The 23234-nt window shown below is 37.6% G+C and overlaps 2 protein-coding genes across 2 annotated transcripts; one reads left to right on the forward strand and one right to left on the reverse strand.

Moving 5' to 3' along the window:
* Positions 1–806: 806 nt before the first annotated feature.
* On the reverse strand, positions 807–2098 carry LOC114350447 (cuticle collagen 1-like). The gene is made up of 2 exons (XM_028301263.1): positions 1782–2098; positions 807–1125 (listed from the first exon to the last, which is right to left on the reverse strand). The coding sequence occupies exons 1-2, from the start codon at positions 1818–1820 to the stop codon at positions 862–864; spliced, it is 303 nt and encodes a 100-aa protein (XP_028157064.1). The 5' UTR covers positions 1821–2098; the 3' UTR covers positions 807–861.
* A 7531-nt stretch (positions 2099–9629) lies between these two features.
* Positions 9630–14220, forward strand: LOC114350449 (trihydrophobin-like). The gene is made up of 2 exons (XM_028301265.1): positions 9630–9674; positions 13954–14220. The coding sequence occupies exons 1-2, from the start codon at positions 9630–9632 to the stop codon at positions 14218–14220; spliced, it is 312 nt and encodes a 103-aa protein (XP_028157066.1).
* The last annotated feature ends 9014 nt before the right edge of the window (positions 14221–23234 follow it).

A 23234-nucleotide genomic window follows, 5' to 3' on the forward strand; every position in this document is an offset into this window, starting at 1 on the left:
CAAACTTGGAACATACAACACGTCATTCAGTTCACTGATCTCCCACTGTCCATTGACATATCTTTGTATCATCACTTTTCCAATACCAGATACTTCCACGGATTGTTTATTTCCAAGTGTCAATGATTTCTGCTTACATTCAGTTAGTTCCAGAAAGAAATCCTTTCTATATGTCATGTGGGCAGAGGCACCACTATCTAAAATCCAGGTATTCTCTTCAGCATTGCATGAATTACTCTCCACATAAAATGCTAACATATCTGCACCTTCTTGCTGAGGTTTTCTATTCTTGGATTTTTTAGGAGCACGACATTCTCTAGCAAAATGCCCCCGCTTGCCACAATTATAGCATTCAAATCTATGTTTATTTGCTGTATTATTCTGAGTTGTATTGCTCTCACTCGCAACTGGTTTATTTTGTTTGGGCTTTGCTTTCCACCCCTTATTGGCAACAAGGAGGGCTGTTTCTTGTTCCTCTTCACCTGCTAAGCTCGCCTCTTCGTCCAATAAACGTGCAGTTAGATTAACANCGTTGATGTGAACACATCGCTACAAATTCATACACGCTGTCTGGTCGCCATCGCCATCGTCATCGTGCACGCCGGCTGCACGCGTTGGTCTGGTCTAACCTTAAAGTCTGGTCGCCGAGCGCGAGCGATAAGGATGGGTAGCTTAGGGTCATTGGACAAAATTATACGTGCTCACAGACAGGGTTTTTAAGTAGATTCATTGTTGGAACATAATGAAGAGGTTTGAAACAAAAAATCGTTAAAACAATTTTATTTGGTACGTTTAATTATTGCTAGAGTACCTATAATTTAATTTCAAAGATACAAATTAAGGATCTCTGTCTTGCAATTATTAGAGTACTTCCTGAAGAACAGCAGCTAATCCGCTTAGAAGACCAGATGGTATCCCGGGTGTGCTGGGACTGCTGAGTACCCCGGGTTCGGCGGGACCGGGGAGAGGCCCGTATGGGCTGTCAGTGCCGCGAGTCCCGGGTGGGCCGGGACTGCCGGGACTGCCAGGTGTGTCGGCGGTCTCGGATGTGGCGGGGGTCCCGGGTGTGCCGGGAGTTCCGGGAGTTTGGGGTATGGGAACAGGCGCAACGAAGCAGAAGCTCATCTGTGAAAAAAAGAATAAAAACTCATTTATCTTTGCTTTCATAAAACAAATTTACGTCCCAGGCCGGTGGCCGGCCAATTTTAATGGCCTATCGCCGCCTTGCATGTAACTTGAACGGATCAGCATAAGATCTGTCGTCGTCCACAAGACTCCACCCCTAAGGGAAAACGGGGGTTGGAAGTTTTTATGAAAGTCCTATGTTTTTGAATCTAAATCTAATATACATATAAAAGGAGAAACTGACTGACTGACTGACATCTCAACGCACAGCCTAAACGGCTAAACGTAGGCACTTGAAATTTGGAAGGGACGCAGCTTAGGTACCGTAGAGGTGCACTAAGAAAGGAATTCCCCAAATTCCCACGGGAATGGGAATTACCGGGAATATCCTTTTGTATGAAACATCTAAACCGCTAAAGTTAGACGCTTGAAAGGCATGCAGGTACCTTAGTAAACTTAAAGCTTAGTTACAACAGGATATTGCAAAATTCCCACGGGAACGGGAGTTAGCGGGAAAAAACATTTATATGAAAAAATCTAAACCGCGTAAGATAGATGAAGGGGGTAAAACGGGATCCACGCGTACGAAGTCGCAGGCGGCCGCTAGTTATAGGTACATAGGAATTATGTGCAAACAACAACATAGATTTACTTACCAAACCGACGAGGAATACAATTATTAATGTATTATTCATTTTTACTTTTCTATAATTAGGAAAAGAAAACGCTAATTGACTGATATTACGAACCTCCCTATAAATACTAGTAACAACAATACTAGCAAGTCTTTCATATTTTATTTATTTAATAAATAATAAGCTTGTATTGTATCAAAGCAAAATAATGTTTTAATAAAATTAACAATTTGTAAAGCCGGTGTTACACTAAAGCCCAGTTTTTTGATTCGTAGTTAAAATAACTAATTGGTTAATTTTGCCACTAATGGTTAGGCTGGGTTGCACCATAGAGAAAAGTAATACATAGGAAATAGAGAACCCTCTCTGTCAAATTTTTAACCTACTAATTGACAGCCTGGTGTTAAATTCCCTGTACTTAACNGCTGGCTTAGCGCTGGCTTGGCGCTGGCTTGGCGAGGCAGGCATAGGCTGGCATACGGTGTTGCGTTACAATAGGGATGATGACTGGGTAATGAAATCGAAATTCTATTTAGTCCGTAAGACAGATAATTAGAAAATATTAGACTCACATTTTTTTCCATAATCGAATAATTACACTATTATAAAATATTGAGTTGAAATGTCGCGTGACGTCACTTTTGAGTAAAAATTCTACTCAAGCGTGACGTATCGCGCCATTTCAACTCGATGTAGCACTGTTATTATGTATTTAATTATGAAAGAAAATAAAAAATATTATGAGTCTAATATTTTCTAATTATCTGTCTGACGGACTAATAATTGAAATTTTGTCATCTAGCCTATTATTTTTTTCGTTTTAGTACAACTGCATTTCAGAATAAAAAGTTGTTTTTAAAAAAGTTTTTTAATTATTATTAAATAATTTTATTTTACACTTTTTAGTAGTATCTCAATCTCAGAGCCTTGCTTCAATTACAATAAGTGCTCGAAAAGACAAATCCAGCAAACCCAAACTCGATAAGTTTCCACCGTTTCGTTTAGGAATACCTATGGCCACGTCCTGACTCCATCATCAGGACCCTGGACATCATCTAGTACTAAAGTGCTCGAAAAGACAAATCCAACGAACCCAAATTCGATGCGATGTCGCCGTTTCATTTAGGAGTTCCTATGGCCACCTCATGACTACATCATCAGACCAGCTCAATGGTACCATAACATTGCATTGTCATCGTACTTACATAAGTATACCACATTTCAGCTCAATCGGTTGGAGGAAAACTGGTCTTAAATTCAGTTGCAAGAGTTGTCCCACACATACCTATTACCTACTAACAAGTGTCGTTAGTTATCTGGTTACAGAAACTGTTGTTTTGGGTTCTGGAAGTTCTGAAAGCCCGAACGTACTTGTCAGAACGCGTTTTTCTAGCGTTTTTCAGCGTGCTTTTGGTAAATAGTAGGTACTGGATTAACGATTAACGGACTTGGGATAATTTAACGGAAGTTAACGAGTCCGTTAACATTTTTTAAAGTTAACTTAAAAGTTAATCCGTTAATAGGAATGTTAACTTCGTTAATTAACGATTAACGGATTAACGAGTTAATGCCCAGCTATGCAGAGGTCCACCTTTGCCAGAAATGTTGTCGCGCCTGCTCTAGGCGCTGGAACCGGTCGAGACGATGCAGCTTGGAGTCCACGAAGCTCGGTGACGGCAGCGCGGTGAGTTGTCTACCAATCAAAAAGTGAGCCGGGGTGAGTGGTTGGAAATCAGTGGGTGATGGACTGAGGGGACATAGGGGTCGGCTATTTAGGATAGCTTCGACTTGTGCGAACAAAGAAGACAACTCCTCAAAGGTTAGGTGAGTATTTCCTAAAATTCTGTGAATGTGGTGTTTGGCTGATTTAACTCCGGCCTCAGCTAGACCGTTAAAGTGAGGAGCGTATGCAGGCGAGAATTTAAAATCTATTCCTTGACGAGTTGCAAACTCGTGTATAGAATCCTGATTTGAATTCATAAAATTACTAATTTCTTTGGCTGCAGCAACAAAGTTTGTGCCATTATCACAATAAATAGTAGTAGGTATGCCTCTACGTGCAATAAATCTTTTGAGAGTGAGAACAAATGCATCTTTACTTAATTCGCTGACAGCCTCTAAGTGAATGCAGTGATATCTAAAACATATGAATATACATAAATAACATTTGGTTATTTTACAGCCACGACCTTTACGGTCAGTAATTAGAAAAGGTCCAGCAAAATCAGTAGCTACAGTAATAAAGGGAAAATCAGGCTCTACGCGGTCCTTAGGCAAGTTTCCCATAATATTGCTCATAGTTTTGCCCTTAACACGTCGACAGACAAAACAGGATCGAGCTACGTTTCTGGCTAGGTTTCTACCGCCAATAGGCCAATAGCGATCTCTGACTGAAGCGAGCATCTGCTGGGGTCCTGCGTGTAGGAGACGCTCGTGTTCTTCATGAAAAATAAGCTTGGTTAAGGGATGATTGGCCTTTAAAATGATTTGATGTTTTTTGTCGTATTGGTAAGTAGAGGTTTCTATGCGGCCTTGAACTCGTAAGATGCCTTGATCATCTAAGAAAGGAGTTAATGAAGCTAACATACACTTCGCTGGTAGAGTTTTACCTTGGCGCAACTGAGAGATTTCATTTGGAAATGATTCGTTTTGGGATGCAATGATAAGAGTTTGTAGAGATTTGTTAAGTTCGCTTACTTGAAGTTCGCCTACGAGTTTGCTGTTGGGGTTTCTACAATTGTTAACAAATCGGAGGACTCTAGCATAGACTCTTTGAAGCATGGAGAGTTTGGAAAATCTTTGAAAATCCACTGCTGGTGTCGAAGACGCTACCTCCGCCACCAAGGCAGGCATGGCTTTAAGTTCAGGCAACTCGACAGCAAGAATAGGGAACGGCGGCCATGAAGATTCGTCTTGTTGTAAGAAGGTTGGCCCGTGCCACCACATAGAGCAATTTCTAATGTGTTGCGGCTCTACTCCTCGCGAGAGTAAGTCGGCTGGGTTCTCTGATGTAGGGACGTGACGCCAAGACGAATAATCAGTTAGCTCACCTATAACCGCCACTCGATTAGCAACAAATGTTTTGGTTTTATTAGGTGCTTTCAGCCATCCCAAAACGACGCTAGAATCTGTCCAATAGACATGACGATTAATTGTGCAACGAAGAGCTTGAGAGACAGATGAAGACAGCTGTGCACCAACGACAGCAGCGGATAGCTCCAACCTGGGAATTGTAGAGGCTTTTAGAGGAGCTACGCGTGCCTTTGCACACAGTAAATTGACTCTGACATTGCCATCGACGTCGATGGACTTTAGATATATGCATGCGCCATAGGCTTCTTTAGAAGCGTCGCAAAAACAATGCATTTCTACATAGTTATGGTTTTCTATTAAGACGTGTCTTGGCAGTTCTATTGTAGATAAATGTGAAATATTTTGGGAGAACTTGAGCCAAGTTTTTTGAAATTCTAGTGGAACTGGTTCATCCCAGTCCATTTTGAGAGACCACAGTTTTTGAAGAAGCATTTTAGGCTTGATAGTGCACAGGGATAATAATCCAAGGGGATCAAAAATTTTAAAGGTTGTTGAAAGAATGGATCTTTTAGTAAGAACATTAATTGGTTCGCAATCTATTCGAAAAAATAATAAGTCAGATGAAGGAGACCAGCCTATGCCTAGAGTGCTGGTAGAATTGCTGATAATTAAATTACCTTCTTCGACATTTATAGCATCTGGAGAGAAAAGATCTGGTAAATTAGACCTATATTTCCTTAAAGGAAAACAACCCTTAGCTAGCTCAGCTGACACTTGGCGTTGAATGTAGCGAAGTTCTGATGTAGAGTCACATCCGGTTAGCAAATCGTCGCAGTAAAAATCCTTTTGTATAATAGTTTTTAATTTAGGATCGCTACATTCCTCACCAAGTTGCCAGAGACACCTAGTGGTGAGAAAACTAGCGCTGGAGAAACCATACGTCACTGTGTTCAGTTGTAGAGTGCGTAGCTCCTGGTTCTCTTCGTCGCGCCACAGAATCAGCTGTAGATTGCGATCTGATTCTTTAAGAGCAACCTGCCGGTACATTTTCTCAATGTCACCAGAAATGATGTACTTGTGTTGGCGAAATCGAATGAGTATATTGAATATTGAGTCTTGAATAGTTGGTCCTACCAATTGTATGTCATTTACTGATACCCCTGAAGTAGTGCGAGCAGACGCATCGAAAACAACACGCAACTTGGTTGACTCGCTATTCTCTCGAATGACCGGGTGATGAGGTAGGAAATAGGCACCTATAGGCCTAGACAGTTCAATATCTGTTAAATGACCAAGCGCAGAATATTCATGGATAAAATCAGAATAGGCTGTTTTTAATTCTGGCTGCTTTCTAAAGCGTGCTTCAAGATTTAGAAATCTTTTCTTAGCTAGTTGGTATGAGTCACCTAGGCAATCTCTATTACGATGAAGAGGGAGACTCACACAAAAACGACCATTGGTTAGACGAGTAGTAGTGGAGAGAAAGTGCTGTTCGCATAGGCTTTCTTCCTTTGAATAGGGTTGGCGGTCGGGAAAGCTCTCTAGCTCCCAAAACTTAGTGATAAGGTGCTCTAGATTATTATTTGTAGAGCAATCATTATCGGAATTATCGTTTTTCAATAGAAAATTGCATGTCATAGTTTTATTGGAAGTTAGTTGTTTAGGCATTGTAGGTAGGGGACCAGCTACGAGCCACCCTAGTTTAGAGCTGCGAAGAATGGTATTGCAGTCTTCAAGGCGACGTTGCTCGGAACCTATCAAATCCCAGAACAAATCAGCACCAATCAGCATGTCTATAGGCGATGGCACGTTGAAACTAGGGTCAGCCAGATCACAATTAGGTAGATTTAGAGGTCTAGAATCGAATGCAACCTTAGGTATATCGTCTGAAATTTGGGGTAAGACTAGACAATACATTGTTACATTGAATGGACTAGTGTTGGATTGTAAATTAATAGCACATCTCTCAACATTAATGTTTAAAGAAGTGTTGCCTATGCCGACTATGTTTACACTTGGGGACAGCAAAGGGGTTAAATTTAACCTTTGTTTCACCATATCAGTTATGAAAGACGACTGGCTTCCGCTGTCAAGCAAAGCTTTTACAGTTATAGTGTTTTTAGTAACGGGATTAGAAACTTGAATTTTAGCGGTGCACAGTAAAACATTTGTGGTGGTTTGAGTAGAAGACATGACAACTGTTTGAGAGGAATTAGAGGCATCAGAATTTTGAGTAAAATGCAACAATGAATTGTGTCGTTTTTTACACGAACGACAAGATCCAACAAGTTTACACTCTTCCACCTTGTGGCCTGGTTTTAAACAGTTTTTGCATAGCTTTAGAGACTCGACTATTGAATTTCTATCCTTAGGAGATTTTGATTTAAACGAAGAACACTCATAAAGACGATGTTCACCTCTGCACATCAAACACTCTAAAGACTTAGAAGAGGATTGACTATTGTCGCCACTAGTGGTGACAGCAAAAGATTTAGTTTGCTGAACTTTATTAGAGAGTGTGGGGTTGCTCCCTGGTTTGGTCTTGTTTTGTCTGTCTAATTTGGATTCATAAACAGTCTCCAAAACATCAGCTCGGTTTTTAAGAAATGTAAAAAAGTCTGAAAGCGTTGGTATTTCGGAAATATTATTTCTAAACTCCTCCCATTTAAAACATGTAGTGTTGTCTAATTTTGCTGTGACCAAATAAATAATTAGGACATCCCACTTGTCTGTAGGCAATCCTAACGTGCTGAGAGCCCGCAAGTTTTTTGTGACATGGTCAATTATAAAACGAAGTGACTTGGCGGTCTCTCGCACGGTTTCAAAGTTAAGAAGAGATCTCAAATGATTGCTTATTAATTGCCTTTTATTGTCGAACCTTTCACATAATAAGTTCCAGGCTTGACAATAATTTTTGTCTGTAACTTCCAAGTTGCAAATAACGCGAGCAGCTTCACCCTCCAAATATGAATTTAAATAATGAAATTTATAAATATTTTTGATTTGTGTATTTTCATGAATTAATGAGCTGAAAGTTTCCTTAAACTCCAACCATTTAAAATAGGTACCATCGAAATTGGGAATTTTAATGATTGGCAATTTGAAACCAAGTGTTTCATTATTACATTGGCCACCATCATGACAGTTAGAATGTTGTTTATGATTTGAATCATTCGATGGACATGATGCAAACATAGGTATTTTAGAAGGTGAATTCGCCTTTATCAAATCCTGAGCAATACAAACATAATGATCGAAGTCTTGTTCAAAAACATCGCGAATAGTTAACTCCTGTTCTCGATTACCTTCACTAAAAGATTCTATTTGATTTTGCAACTCGTCAAATTCAACAAACAAGGCTTCAATCCTGGATAATTTCATCGCAAGTTTGTTGGTTTCAAATTCAGAAACATTTTCTAAAGATTGCAAAGATTCTACATGATTTTTAAATTTAGTTAACCGTCCTTTAATATTGCTACGCTTTACTAGAAGAGATTTCAAATCTATAGGAGTTTGTGTTTCGATAGACATTGCGATAAAATTAATCAGAAAGCTAAATGACGTTAGAAACTATTATTCAAGTTAACAAAATTGCATACGATACGCTCCTCGCTTCGCAGTCCAGGTGATTGCACGACGAGTTGAAAAAACCGGTCGGCAAGCACGATCAGCTGTGCGGCGGCCGGGCTCCGCGGAGACAATAGGTGACGTCACGCAGCGAACCCGATCGACGCGTGCCGTGGACGAGCCGAGCGGAGCACTGGAATTGAGATAGTTTGGAATAAACAACTGTTGCGGAATGATTTAAATGCGGAATGCTTGCAGAACGTATGATTAAAAGGAAAGTTTAATTAATTTTAATGGAGTGCAAAATAGTGCGTGATATAGGTGTGAAAGGTTGAATTTATTTAAGTTTTAGATCAAAAGTGCTTAAAAAGTGGGAAATACTCAGCAAATAAATGATTAATAACCTTTTGAATTGAAAATAAGCACAGTGAAGTTAAAGTTATCGAATGGAATTTGAAATATTTGCAACAGTGAGAAGGTAGGTAGGTAGGTAAAATAATTTGTCGAAATAATAGGTTAGGCAGTGAAATAGTGCAAATAAATAGTGCAAAATCGAAACAAATTGGAAATTAATTTAGAATACCTAGGCCTTTTTAGAGTTAACTCAATGTAGCACAAGTCAAAGAGGAATTTTGAACTAGGAAAGAAAAGGAACGGGCTCACGTTTAAGAATGGTAGGCAATGCTGGGTCGAAGAAATGCGTAGTCTCGACTGCTGGATGCTGCTGGGGCTTGTGAGCTGGCTCCTCGGAGTAGGCCGATGTAGGCGGAGGTGGCTTGGGCTTTCAATAGCCAAGCTGGCACGTAGGCGGTCTGCGGCGCGGCTATGGGCTGCTTTGCTGAGCTTCGTAGTCGCTGCAGATTGCGGTTTTGATTCCTCCAGTCGGCAAATAGTGAACCTGCGAACTTCGGGATCCGATTAGAGTTGCAAGGTCCTGTCACGGTCGCCACTTTTGTTTAATAGAAAAATGCTAGTTCAGCTTGTGAATACATTTATTGGAGTGAATAGACATATTTGACAAATACAAGTTTTAAAACTTAACGGTAGGGGTAGCAGCGCGTCCATTGGCTGCTTAGAAATCACGCGATCGCAGCCTCTTCTGATTGGCTGTTGCGGAGATCACGTCACAAGAACGGTAGCCATCAATTCTGTGGTACGATGCGGATAACGCGAGACAGTAGGGTGACAATGGGTTTGGTCGGCTCGAACACCGGCGGAACGGACATAATACGAAGCACATTTGTATTCAAACTATTATGTTCGTATATGATGGGGTTACCCTCTGATGATACTAACATAATGAAATTGATGCCTGTAAGACTATGAAATGCATGTTCGAATCTTGTGTGCTGTAGTGCGTCTCGTATATGGTCGGGGCTATTCTCCGCCGGAACGGGCATAATACGGAGCACATTGTATTCAAATTATTATGTTCGTATATGATGGGGGCTACCCTCTGATAATATGAACTTAATAAAATTTTATTATACAGACCGATTAAGTGTTGGTTTATTTGCGTTAAGGACTAGTTAAGTGTGCAAGTGAAGCCTAGCCATGTAGGTGTGCTAGTGAACCCTAGCCATGTAGGTGTGCTAGTGAAGCCGAGCCATGTAGGTGTGCTCGTGAAGCCTAGCCATTAGGGTGGAGCGTCAATGTATGGCTAAAAAAAAAAGTTGCGCAAATGAATTTGAATACCTGCCAAAAGTTGCATTAGAGCAATATAATATCAAGTATATTTTTATTTTATTTTTAAAATGTATTTTTTAGCCCTCTACCGCCGTTTGAAATTATTGTTTTTTTTTTTTTTTTTTTTCGCAACTTTTTAAAATCTGTCTACTATTAAATACAATAATGAAAAATGATTTATTTTACAGGTTTTGTGTAAATAAAAGATCAATTTTATGAATACAATAGTTTTATTCGAAAAATCGCGGTTGGGAAAAAAATAAAAAATTAAGGAAAACTTCGAAAACTGTGAATTTTACAATATTTTTTCCTGAACATTGAAATTCTTTTTAGTATCGAACGATGGCATTATTGCTCGAGATTGTATTTTACCTCGAATAAATCCATCTCTTGCCTTCTCACCAGACACAGCCATCGATGCCTCAGTCACCATTTTAACACATCGTTCAACTGCTTGAGTATGACAGGGAAAATCCGGAAACGCTGTGATAGTATGTGACGCTTGAAGTAATTCTTCCAACTCTTTGTCACTGATTTTATATAACATGGGAGGGGGTGTGACTTGCGACTCACCCCATATAATCATATCAGTATAGTCGTTAGCATTAAAGTTCAACTTGGGAGTTTTGAATATGCGAACACCAGGTACTAGATTTTTTCTTGCTGCGATTATTCGTCGCAAACCCAATTCTCTGATATAATTTTTTTCATCATACAGCATAGCTAATAAAAGATTTTCAGGGTGTGCAAAAAACGCGTTTCTTTGAATTACTGGATCAATAATTTTCTTCACGTCAGAACTCAAACATCTTGATAATGTAATTAATTTAAAAACATGCATTGGGCCTTGCTTGAACGAACTATCTTTTTTTATACTAAACCATACAGGAGCATAAACTTTTACTATTATATTCCGTGAGTTTAATAAGGTTCAGAGAAGGATTGGATTTCGCTACATAATTATAGTCTTAATATTCTGTTAGCTGTTGTCAACCATCGTGAGTGAGCCATTTTTCCAGGATTCCTGCGTAACAAATTTTGAGAACAAGTACCACTACTTACAGCGTGACAGATTTGATAAAAATATTTTTGATCAGTGCTTAAGTTGTCTTCTGTTTCCTTTAGTAAAACTGGCAAATTTATGGAAGGTATCGCTGAAAACTCCACGACAGGAAGGCTGGTGCAGTTTTCTAATGCTTTTCCAATTGGTCCTGAGTAAAGTTGGGGTCCACTTGTTGCTCCATCCAATGCAGTGAACAAATAACGTAGAGGAAGCTCATTAGCATGTAATTGACATATGAACCATTGCATTGGTCTGCCTAACTTTAATTCTATAAAACGTATTGCTCCGTTTTTCCATCCAGTATTTGTTACAGTACCATCGCATCCAATAACTACCAAATCACTTAAGTCTAGTTCCTTCTGAATCAAAAATGAACAAATTGAATGAGCTATGACCTTTCCCGTTCCAGATGGTACTGTTATATGTCCCAAATAAACTGATCCTGGCTCAGTGATTAAAGAAATATGTTCTTTTGAAACGACATTTTTATAGAAACGATTGTCTCGCTTTTGGTAAATCAAGGTCTTGTCTTTTCTACCATCGAAATAAATGCTCTCAATTTCTGGACATTTTTGACTTTGAAGTTCTTGGCGTATTCGTTTCCTGGCTCTTCGAACTGGATGCTCCAATGAGGATCAGTACTGTTGTAGAAAATTCAATAAAACTAGTNTGGGTTGCACCATCTTACTTTAACTTTGACAAACTTCAAAAATCTGTCAAACTCACAGATATGGATAGATCACAGATATGGATTAGAGTAGATGCAGCAAGTTGCTCGTCAAAGCGTGCCATTCCGATATGTCCAAATGGACATACATGGTCGAGTGATGTTCATGTAATCCGATTACAACAATCGGTTACGATAATTTTACGAGAACAGTAGTACGAACACGGTAGAAAGAAGAAATTATTTACGGATTGAGAATTGTAATTAACAGCACAAGTTACAAATAAATCAGGAAGTTAGGTCAGTGATCGTAGTATAAGTCTATGTATACGACGGCACTGCATTTTGTCGTTTAGAAATATCTTCAAAACTAGGTACCTACTATGAAAGAAAACGTATTCGCAAAACTACGCATTTTTACATTTATTAAATATAAAAAGCTTGAGTTAGTCTTTATTTTATGAAACTAGGTCAGGTACTAGAATATTTAAAAGTATGAAATTAGGTAAGTAGGTATGAATTACTAGTAGTACTATTTAACATAATGGAATAACGATCATTACTTTCTTAACACTAGAGTGCTCGCGCGGGTGACATATGTCACCCAGGGTGTAAAATTTGTAAATATTTTTTCAAGGTATCGAGCTACAGTGCTGCCTTCTTAGGTATTCCTCGAGCATGTATTGTCGCACATGATAGTAGTAACGCCATCTTGCTAGACGCATCAATGTGAGTGCAGAAAACATTTAAAGTGTTTGGGTGACGCATGTCCCCCGCGCGAGCACTCGAGGAATTGTTTGAAATCTTATCATCGCGGTTTAAAATCAAGTTTACTTTCATGTAAGTTCAAAGTTATACTTTTTAACCATTTTTTAAACTTTTACAATAATTATATTGCTTATAAGCATAAACTGTTGCAAGAAAGTAGTTGTTTTAGACTGTAAGTAATGTAGTAATAATATACCTAGGTCTATAAAATTAAAAACCAGGATTCGTCTGGGGTTGCGAGAACACCGACTAGCACAAAACTTGCCAGTACTGTGGCAAAGGACGATGTGTTTATCGCCCAAGAGCAAGAAATCGAAGCACTCGTAAGCAAATGTAACAAGTGGAATAGGCGTTTTTGTCCAGATCATCAAATCAAATCGTGCCCGAGTTGTGATCAAAAAATCACAGAATAAGATCAATCTATTGATTAACTTTCTAATTAGGTGATATTTTTGCCAAAATAATGGGTCCAAGGACTATTTAAACGACTTTGGTCTCGTGGACTCTAAAATATTTGGAAAATATTGAAGTATTTATTTTGGTGTATAATATGAGTTCATGAAAGAATTACTCATTTTTTTTAAATTATTTAGTAAGAAATATTGTTTATGTTTAATATTATAAATTGTTTTACTTGTATTAATTAAAATTAGAAAAAATAAACCCATATCATAATGGGTGACATATGTGACCCGCGCGAGCACTCTAGGAGTATTTAGGGGCGCGAGCACTCTAGTGTTAANTATCTACTCTAATCCATATCTGTGGTCAAACTCCATACAAAAAACGCCGGTTAACGTTATAATTACGGACAAAGTTAGATGGTACAACTCAGTCTTAGTGTAACACCGGCTTTACAATTGCTATTATTAAAACATTATTGTGCTTTGACTTTGATACAATACAAGCTTATTATTTATTGAATAAATAAAATAGTAGTCAATATGTTTACAAAGTAACAGCCAGTAATATTGAATGAAGCTCACAATAATAGGATATGAACACTTAGTATTGCTTAGTATTATATCTGTCCCTAATTAGTTGACCACGACTGTATGTGGTATCATTTTGAAGTTTATAATTAACCTTTAAAATGGTACCATTTTTATTTGTCTTCTATTAGTCATTTAGTTTTTGAGATCGCTTGAAACGAATAGGGTGATTCCATATTTTTGCTCGCGAGTGTATAACGCGATTATCACACTGCACCGCGCTCCGCCGCGGTCCGCGTGGCTACATATCTATAAAGAATCCCGCGCACAGACGCGTTGTCAGTGTGTTGTGCCGCGCGTGTTTTCTATACAAACTGAGGAACTTGCATACAATGATTAAATCTGTCGTCCCGCGTACCGCGGCGGAGCGCGGTGCAGTGTGATAATCACCTAATAATGATGTTGTCTTTATTCTAGATAAGCACCTGCTTCGCCGATCCCAAGCCCGGTTGTGACGACGGCTGCGACAACGATGGCAGTAACAACGGAGGTAATAACGGAGGTAACAACGGAGGGAACAACGGAGGGGATTGCGGTAACGGTAGCGGAGGGAGCGGAGGTAGCGGTGGTAGCGGTGGTAGCGGCGGTAGCGGTGGTAGCGGTAGCAGTCCCGGGGGCGCGACCGGCGGGACCTCGGGACTTTTGCCGGGATTGGAAGTAGTTTTGAAGAACTTGCTCGGTTGATGTTCTTAGTTTACGATAAACATTGTTTTTGAAATAATAAACATGTTGAAAGTATGTTTTTGTATTACTGTTATTTTTCCTTTCTTCTCAAAGAAAATATTCCTTTTTTTAAGAAATCTGCATTCAAAATTTAGGCTTTGACATTTATACGAAATGAAAAAAAAATAGAAATTCACTTCAATTGAACTAGTTAGGGTTCCGTAGCCAAATGGCAAAAAACGGAACCCTTATAGATTCGTCATGTCTGTCTGTCCGTCCGTATGTCACAGCTATTTTTTCCCGAAACTGTAGGAGCTATACTGTTGAAACTTGGTAAGTAGATGTACCTATTCTGTGAACCGCATTAAGATTTTGATGCAAAAATAAAAAAAATATAATAAATATTGGCTCCCCATACTTAGAACTGAAACTCAAAAAAATTTTTTTCATCAAACACATGCGTGTGGGGTATCTATGGATAGGTCTTCAAAAATGATATCGAGGTTTCTATAACATTTTTTTTCTAAACCGAATAGTTTGCGTGTCAGACGCTTCCAAAGTGGAAAAAAGTTGGTCCCCCCCCTCTAACTTCTAAAATAAGAAAATGAAAAATCTAAAAACAACATAATATGATGTACAGTCGCGGAATGAAAAGGTTCGTCACCTTAGTGTCGGTTTTCGCTTGCACTAGGTACTGTAAGAGTCAAACCTGCCAACATAACAGTGCAAGAAACAGTGCTGCTAACATTTAAATAAATATGACGTTTGCTAACGAATAAGGTTTTGCTTGTTTATTTTTCTATCCCATCAGTGCAATGCAATGATGACATTGACCAATTGACAATAGTTTTTTTATTAATTAGGAATAATAATGGCAGGTTGAACCAACAAGAAGGTTTTACTTTATCAATCATAATAATCTTCTTGACAAGATAAATCGTCAAACAACTTTTATCTGAATAATTTTGAACTTTACTAACGAACAGTTAAAGATTACTTTCTCTAACTCGAGATTATTCTGTAACATAGTTTCAAAAGGTAATAAGTGCTCGCGATTCGTTGAAGGAATCAATTTGAAAACTGACGAACCTTTTCATTCCGTGACTGTACATTACTATAAAAACTACCAACGAAAATTGTTATGAACGAGATCTAGTAAGTAGTTTTTTTTAATACCTCGTAAATCGTAAACCGCTTATTACCGCGTAATCTTTCATACTAATAATTTAAATAAAAATAATAATTTTAATTTTATAAATCAATGGTACGCGCACCGAGGGTTTTTTTCTTCAAATTAATTACTTATCGAATGCTATACCTAGGTCATAATACTTTTAATATTAGTCACCTGTTAGTTTTTAAATGGATTATTTCTCGTAAATATTTTATTTTTAATTATGTGGATGAGCGTAATTATAAGTTAAATCATAGTTAAGGGGGCAAAAGGGGAGCAAAGAACAAGTGGACTGTATCTAAATTATTTTGCGGGGTTTTCAATAAAGCGGAGTCTACAAAGAAGTGATGGCGAAAATGGCGGTCGGTACACCTCGTGCAAAATGCTGGAAGTGCCGGGCTGGGCGGGAGAAACAACAATAGGAAACAGCCCGGTGGAAGAAGGAGAGGATTGCACGTACCTTGAGTTCCTGGTTGTCGTAGATGGAGTCGCAAGGGCTTCTTTCCGGTGCCTCGTGGTACCACGCGGTCGAGCAAATGGGCGGCCAGGATAATCCCTCTTCCAAGACGAAAAGACGCACTTTACGTAGCACTTTTAGCAAGTTACACGTTCACAGACACATAGGTTCAAGGTATACCGATTACAAAGTCTAATTAGCGGGAGAAACAATTAAATCAGAGGAGCGGTCACGCGGTCATCACTTCCCGGCGGTGCGTGCGATGAAACTCGAAAAAACCAACAGTAGCGACCTCTCGTGGATGACGCAAATATACTCGTACTCTTCTAGTAATACGTGCGGGATAAGGATGGGAGTAGGAGATGCATTTTGCACGCGGATAACAAACCAACTCTTTAATTTATGGCGCAACCATTATGTTAATTTCAAATGGAAAAAATAAAAAGCAAGAAGTAGATATACACGTTTATTGATACAAACTAAAGTACTATGTTTAAAATTCTGTAGAAAATTGAAAAACCACTAACTTCAATACATGATTCTAAATGTTTCACGCTAAATGATACATTATTCTGATGGACCGAGAGTCGTCATTTAACTGTACCTACGGAGCAAGTTATAAAACAGATTCGTATCAAATATTTCGTGACACCCAAAGTGGCCAAAAATGTTTAGTCCGTAAATTTTAATATCAAAAAATATTGGACACGTATATTTTTAATTGTAAATCAAACACATAATTACAAAGCTATGGAGCATTGAAGTTCCGCGCGACGTCACGAAGTGCTGCAATTTTAAGCACTCATTGACGTCACCGGCCTCTTCTTCTGAACTTTGGCGCGCTGTATCTCTTTAAATTTTCATTAGTTTGAAAAAGTGAAAAATAGGTGTCGAGTATTTTTTGATAAGTTAACTGACGGACTAATTAAAACTCTTTCTTTTTTACCCAGGAAACATTTTGCGAACTTTTTGGCTACTTTGGGTGTCACGAATTATTTGACGCTCACTGTACAAAACTTGATTCAATGTTAGTCATAGATTCTATGCTTCAAATTGAATCAAGTTTTGAGTTTCGTTCGAACTTCAATAATGCCATAATAAAGTGATGATCTTGCCAACTTTAACATAATATCGATATCTCTTATGAAGAAGAAACAATATTTTATGTATTTCCGATTTTTTTCCCAAATTCTCCTACCTTTCTTGAACTTTAATAAATCTTTATTTATGATATATTATTTATTATAATTTATAAGCCATGTTCGATCCAAAAGAGGGTGACATCGATACTTAGATACAACATATTTTTGTTTAGAAACAACATCAAATTTAAAAAAATCACTAGTTCATAGACAGTAATATTATAATAGATGATCGATCAATTAATATAGAAATGATTATTTTAAAGTTCTCGATTTTGGTTCCATACAAAGTTGTATTTGAGTATCAAAATCACCTCGTTTCAGCACGTACGAGGTTTTTTAGACCCCGTAGACAGATTTCAGATATTTTAATAGCACGTAAAGTTAAATGACTTCTCTAAATCCCGCTATAGTATTACGATATTGATGAATCTTAGTTAAAACGTTACTCTTAATGTTAACTTTAGCATCGTGTAAATTTGTATACAAAATGAGTTACTCATATAAGTACGGTTACCTACCGAAAAATGACAAACTCCACAAACGAAATTGAACTTTTACTTGTTTTATGCAAGGTTCAAAATTGAAGAATATTTTAACCATTTTTCAGTAGGTCAATGTGTTGTATAATAAAATATAAAAAGTGACATGATTTATTGACATGTTTTTAAACAGTTCAAAGAAATAAGTACAAATTAATTCACAAAATGTTTTGTTTTACTAATAACTATTGTGAATTATATTATTTAATATGGGATGTTTCTAAAGCCCGGTCTGCGAGCACGTAGAATTTTGTCCAATGACCCCAAGCTACCCATCCTTATCGCTCGCGCGTAATTATATTGCTGTCGCGACTGTGCCACGGGCGCCCGCAGTGAGTGTGCGAGCGCTACATCAACATAATTACGCGCGAGCGATAAGGATGGGTAGCTTGGGGTCATTGGACAAAATTCTACGTGCTCGCAGACCAGACTATAGTTAATGCAAAATCTTTACCGTGGTGAATCTGGTCTACCACACTCAATCTTTCCATGGATGTCGTAAGAAGCGACTAAGGGACAAACATGAGAACATCAGGCCTCCCCAACCCGTCTGGCCAGCGTGGGGAGTGTATTTTATTATTAATTGGGTTTTTGGGCCTTCATTTGCGCCAGCTCGACCAGGTTTGATCTATTGTGGCAGCCCTTGTCTTTAGAGTTCACTGCTTAGTCCCGTTGAGTCTATAAATTTCCAGATTCTTTGGAGCGTGATATCTGCTATCTCATCCGGGTGCATGATGTGTCGCCCGAGATGGACACTTCTTTTGCTCATAAGCGGGCCGCATGAGCAGAGAACATGCATGGTCGTTTCTTCTTCTGTATTTTAACGGGACTATTCCCACCTCTCGTTCCCACCGCTGCAACTCCTGTGTAGCCAGGATCTACAGCTTGACCGCCACAAAAACCCAACCAATAAAGGTCAAGTTTGTCCCGGGGGAAAGTTAAACTGTCATTGAACCCGCAACGAAATTAATCAGAAGAACATAGGAGGAGTTCGAAATTAAGGTTCGACTTCCCTCCATTGCAAAGCGGATGACAGGTGACAAACAAAGGTTTAAAACCTTTAAGAAAAGATTATGCACCACGGACAATAAATTAAATTAAGGGGGCCTATCTTATGAGCAAATAGCAACTACCTGCCAATAATATTTTCACAAAATCGCTTAAAAGCACGGAAATTTTTCCTTGTGTTCTTCTTCTGTATGGCAGAATCTGCACAGAGTTTGGGAGTGGAGGCCATATCCTCCATTTGCCTCTGGTACATTAGAGACGGTCGTGCTCCTGCATTGGAGACTCATTGACCTGATGTTGATATTAAAAATTATATTCCTTTATATGTACTCTTGAAATGTTAAAGACGCCATATTTGTTAGGGGCTAAATACTGAATAGACTGAACTAACACTGAAGTGTGGCGACGGCAGAGTAGAATACATTTGTCACCAACCCCTACTCTTCCCGCGGGTGTCGTAAGAGGCGACTTAGGGACTACACATCAAACAGAGAACGGGCAGCAGCGCTCTCTGAAAAACATCAATCTTTTAAACTGCGATCTCCAACCCGCCTGCCAAGCGTGGGGATTGTGGCAAAACCCTCCACTATAGTGGAGGAGGCTCATAGTCCAGCAGTGGACTGTAAAGGGCTGTTGATGATGAAGTACTGAATAAAAGATTTGACTTTGTGAACCAGATTCACCCTTCGATTTTGCATTATTTGTCATAGCAGACATATCAACTCGGAAAGGGTTCAACACCGTATCGCGTTTTGCGAGCTGTCATCGCCTTTTGCGCGCTGTCATTCTCGAGGCGAGGTGTTTACGTTACATAAAGTGTACGTTGCAGTATGGAGTTTCATTTAAAGAATACTGACCGCCTAGAGTTAATACGGTTACGATCCTGAGTTTGTGACTGAGTTTCTTGCGCTGCTTCTCAGCACTGGCCCATTTATTGTCCCGAAGCAGTGGTAGGGTTAATACTGGGACGTGTAAAAGTGCTTTTTAAAAGCCTATTTGCAAAAATAAGTGAGTTTTATGAGTTTTTATGAGTTTTTTTTTATCCCTTTCCGGGTTGATAAATGTGCTACGGCCTTTAATAATTCAATGCGTATTATAGTGATTTTTTTCTCGCTACGTTGTGAAACAGTATAATGTATACTATAATAAGTATAAATGCGTAATACTTGTTGTAATACTATCATCTATAGCTTTGCTAGAACGTTGGTATATTGGGTTTTATTTAACCCACTAAAAAAAGTGGGCAAAGTTTTTGAGTTGTGTGTTTTTCTTCTCTTTTATTGAAGTCAATTGCGTACTTGGAACACGCTGGTTTCGCCACTAATGTCTAGTGTTTAAACATTGCATGTTTAAAAAAAATGTTTTTAATTGTCATTTTTTTTGTAGTGACAGAAGGATATTATGTGATTGTCTATGCCCGAGTGACAACTTTTGTCTGTGGAGTGTATAGATACTTTTTTGGAAAACCTTGAAGCAAAGTGCTGAATTAAAATAAAGACCCAATATGCCAACGTTGCAGCACTTAAAACTAAATTTATTGTAAAATGCTTTAAATACATAATATTCTAGTAAAATTTGGCTGTTCGTTATTGTACATTCTTCACTAACAACTCCCGAGTGGCTCTGCTCACAGTAGGTATATTAAAAAAAAAATGTTAATAAATTGTTGTCTAGACCAAAATCCTCCATTTACATCTATTAAATTAAACTTGTATGCTCTATCACATTGGTTCCCAAACTTAAGTGAGACGCGCCTCCTTTCGACCATACAAAAAATTCCGCGCCCACCTCCAGTCAAGATTATTTATTGGTCGTATCGAGCAGTCTGGAATGCATTCTCTCAGCGGTCGCAGGTTTTTAATATACTTAAGTACATAGATGGCCCGCGCCCCCCTTTAAAGGCCTTTGCGCCTCTCCTTTTCGGGGCACTTTGGGAAGCAATGCTCTATCATGTCATAATATGTCAATGTTACTTTTGATTCAGTTAAGCACTTGACCTATACAGAAGACCGTGCTTCTGCAATGAGAGCTATCGTTTTTATACTTAACAGTTGGCACCCCTGGCGATTGACAGGACCTTACTCTACAGTGGCGCCATCTTGATGAGTGCAAATGCGATAGTCCTCCTACCACTTTCGCGCTCACCAGTTGGTGCCACTGTCTTCGCTACTAGCAAGTCACAGGACCTTACTCTACAGTGGCGCTAACTGGTGAGCGCTAAAACGATAGCTCTCGTTGATATCGAAGTCAGTTAATCTATGTTTTAAATTGAATCAACTTTTGGGCTGCATTTTGCACCTTAATGACCAGAAGTGGAATTGTGTAAAGCAATCGTAATCATTTGACAGTTCATAACGTACGATCATTCTGTCAAACGCTGTGTTTAGCTGACTTTATCGTACGTTATGAACTGTCAAATGATTACGATTGCTTTACACAATTCCACCTCTGATGATTATAGTTAAAATTTTATAATATCTCTAATTGAGAATGTATATTTCGAATTGACATTGTACTGCAAAAGAAACTTTCAGAATACTTGTAAGTTAGAACAGTTATTATTTTCAAATCATTAATAATTATATTTTCACATCTATGAGCAAATCCACAATCAACCACACCATTCCCAACTTTTCTATTAACCGACTTTAAAAAGGGGTATACCGATTTCACATCATGTTTTTTTTAAATTAGGATTTTTGCTTTAAAAATGGTTTTAAGAACTACTTTATGATAAAAAATTCCGTCATATCTTCCAGTATATTTTTTAATATGACAGTCAAAACATTTGATAAAAACGGTGCACAAAATTAACCCTTTTTTAAAGTCGGCTAAACTTGATTGATACATGATAATTACGTTACAAGGTACTACTTATACAATTATATATTTTTATAACTAAAGTTATGTGTATAAAGCTATTTGTCATGTCTATATGTGACAACTACATAAGCAATGTATGTAGGTTGTAGGCGTATCATGTTATTTAATTTTTCAAATGGTTGTCGATACAAATCTATAAAAAATGCTAGAAACATGGCTAGAAACTAGAAAGAATAGCTTGTCTCAGGTGGGAAACAAACCCACGACCTTTCGTTTACCGGGAGACTGGGTAAAACCCTTGTAATTTTCAAGTGTATTGCGCTCTATGTTATTACATATTATTACATAGGTTACGATTTTAAGTATCACAAATTGACACTCACTTGATTAAATGTCAGCCATAGATTCTATTCAATGTCATAACTTAAATTAAAAAAAAAATACATTCACTTGATTCAATATCAGCTGAAATCTTTTCTATGATTCTATGACAGAAATTGAATTGAATCTATGACAAAAATTGAATTGAATCTATGACAGTAATTCAATTGAATCTATGGCTAATATTGAATTGAATCTATGACCGAAATTGATAAAAAATTTATGACATGGATTGAATTATTGAATCGAGTTTTGGGCCTATTTTGTAACACAGACTTTCAACTTTTGTAACTAGCATGTTGACATGACAAACGCTTGCAAATGTATGCTTGTAAAACTATCTAAGGCTCGCTTATTAATAAATAAAATTATTGCCTAAAATCTCAATACTCCAACCGTAAAAATAACAATAGATATTGCACAACTTTTTATTCCAATTTAATGATTTATCATCAAATAATGTTTAATATTCTTCTTCTTTTTTAAATATCAATGACTTGGGATTTGGAAAACGCGCTCACACATTATTTAGTTTGCAAAAAATTGGACATCTTATGAGCAGGCTGTCAATGTCAAGTAATGTCATCTCAGATATGACAGCTGTTGACATGTGACTACCAAAGTAACTTGAAAGGAATTCTCCGCATTAATTTTATTGTCAAACTTCTACAACTCCTCGCTGGAATGCGACTCCCGCACATATGTCGATGTGACGTCATGGCTTCAGGTGCGCAGTTAACTCGGGTTGTATTTGAAATTTTAACTACAGTACAATATCTATTATTATTTCTATAACACAAACATTCTGAACATACTGTTAAACCTCCAACTTCTGCCAAATTGACAGACCCATTTGACAGGCGTGTTAAGTGCAATAATTTAATGTCATAATATTTGAGTAACTAAATTATTATTTAAATTATCTATAGCCAATTATTAGTATTATTAAAATTTCGCTAAAATATTTGTTATATTGTCGCATTACTGTTACATATACATAAAAATATACATAAAAAAGAAACTCTGTTAGATTAAATTTAACTCAGTCCTATAGGGCCAACTATAGGTGAATTTATGCATACTGTACTTTTTATGATTTAGGTTTAAAGATTTTTATTTATTAAAGTAGTTAACCGGTTATAAAAAGAAAACTAATTTTAATTAACAGAGTCTCTAGATGTATATTTTTTGCTACAGTTCTCTAACTTCGATAATTAATTCTTTATCTAAAATGATAAAATGCGTACACAAACATTGTTATAATTTAACATAATTTAGCTGCATTGTTATAATTGCTATAATATAACATAACATAGCTGCCATTATAATTTATAAATAACTAAGCATTCGGAGGTTAGTTTAGTAAAAGATATTGTCACACAAAAAATCACAAATTAGGCAAATGAATACAAAATTGGCAATGATAAAGCCTTATATAATATATAATTATACATAATCACATGTCGGAATTTCGATATAAAATAAATATGAGCGTTTCTAATTAATAG

The sequence above is a fragment of the Ostrinia furnacalis genome, unplaced genomic scaffold (genome assembly GCF_004193835.3).
Source record: "Ostrinia furnacalis isolate ACB-3 unplaced genomic scaffold, ASM419383v2 OfSCF0895, whole genome shotgun sequence".
Classification (NCBI taxonomy): Eukaryota; Metazoa; Arthropoda; class Insecta; order Lepidoptera; family Crambidae; genus Ostrinia; species Ostrinia furnacalis.

Excerpts from the sequence above, each read along its gene's own strand:
- LOC114350447 (XM_028301263.1), bottom strand. The coding sequence starts at position 1,820 with ATGAATAATACATTAATAATTGTATTCCTCGTCGGTTTG. Across the intron at positions 1,126-1,781 it reads TTGTATTCCTCGTCGGTTTG|ATGAGCTTCTGCTTCGTTGC; the intron begins GTAAGTAAATCT and ends TTTTTTTCACAG.
- LOC114350449 (XM_028301265.1), top strand. The coding sequence starts at position 9,630 with ATGGGGTTACCCTCTGATGATACTAACATAATGAAATTGATGCCT. Across the intron at positions 9,675-13,953 it reads ACATAATGAAATTGATGCCT|ATAAGCACCTGCTTCGCCGA; the intron begins GTAAGACTATGA and ends TCTTTATTCTAG.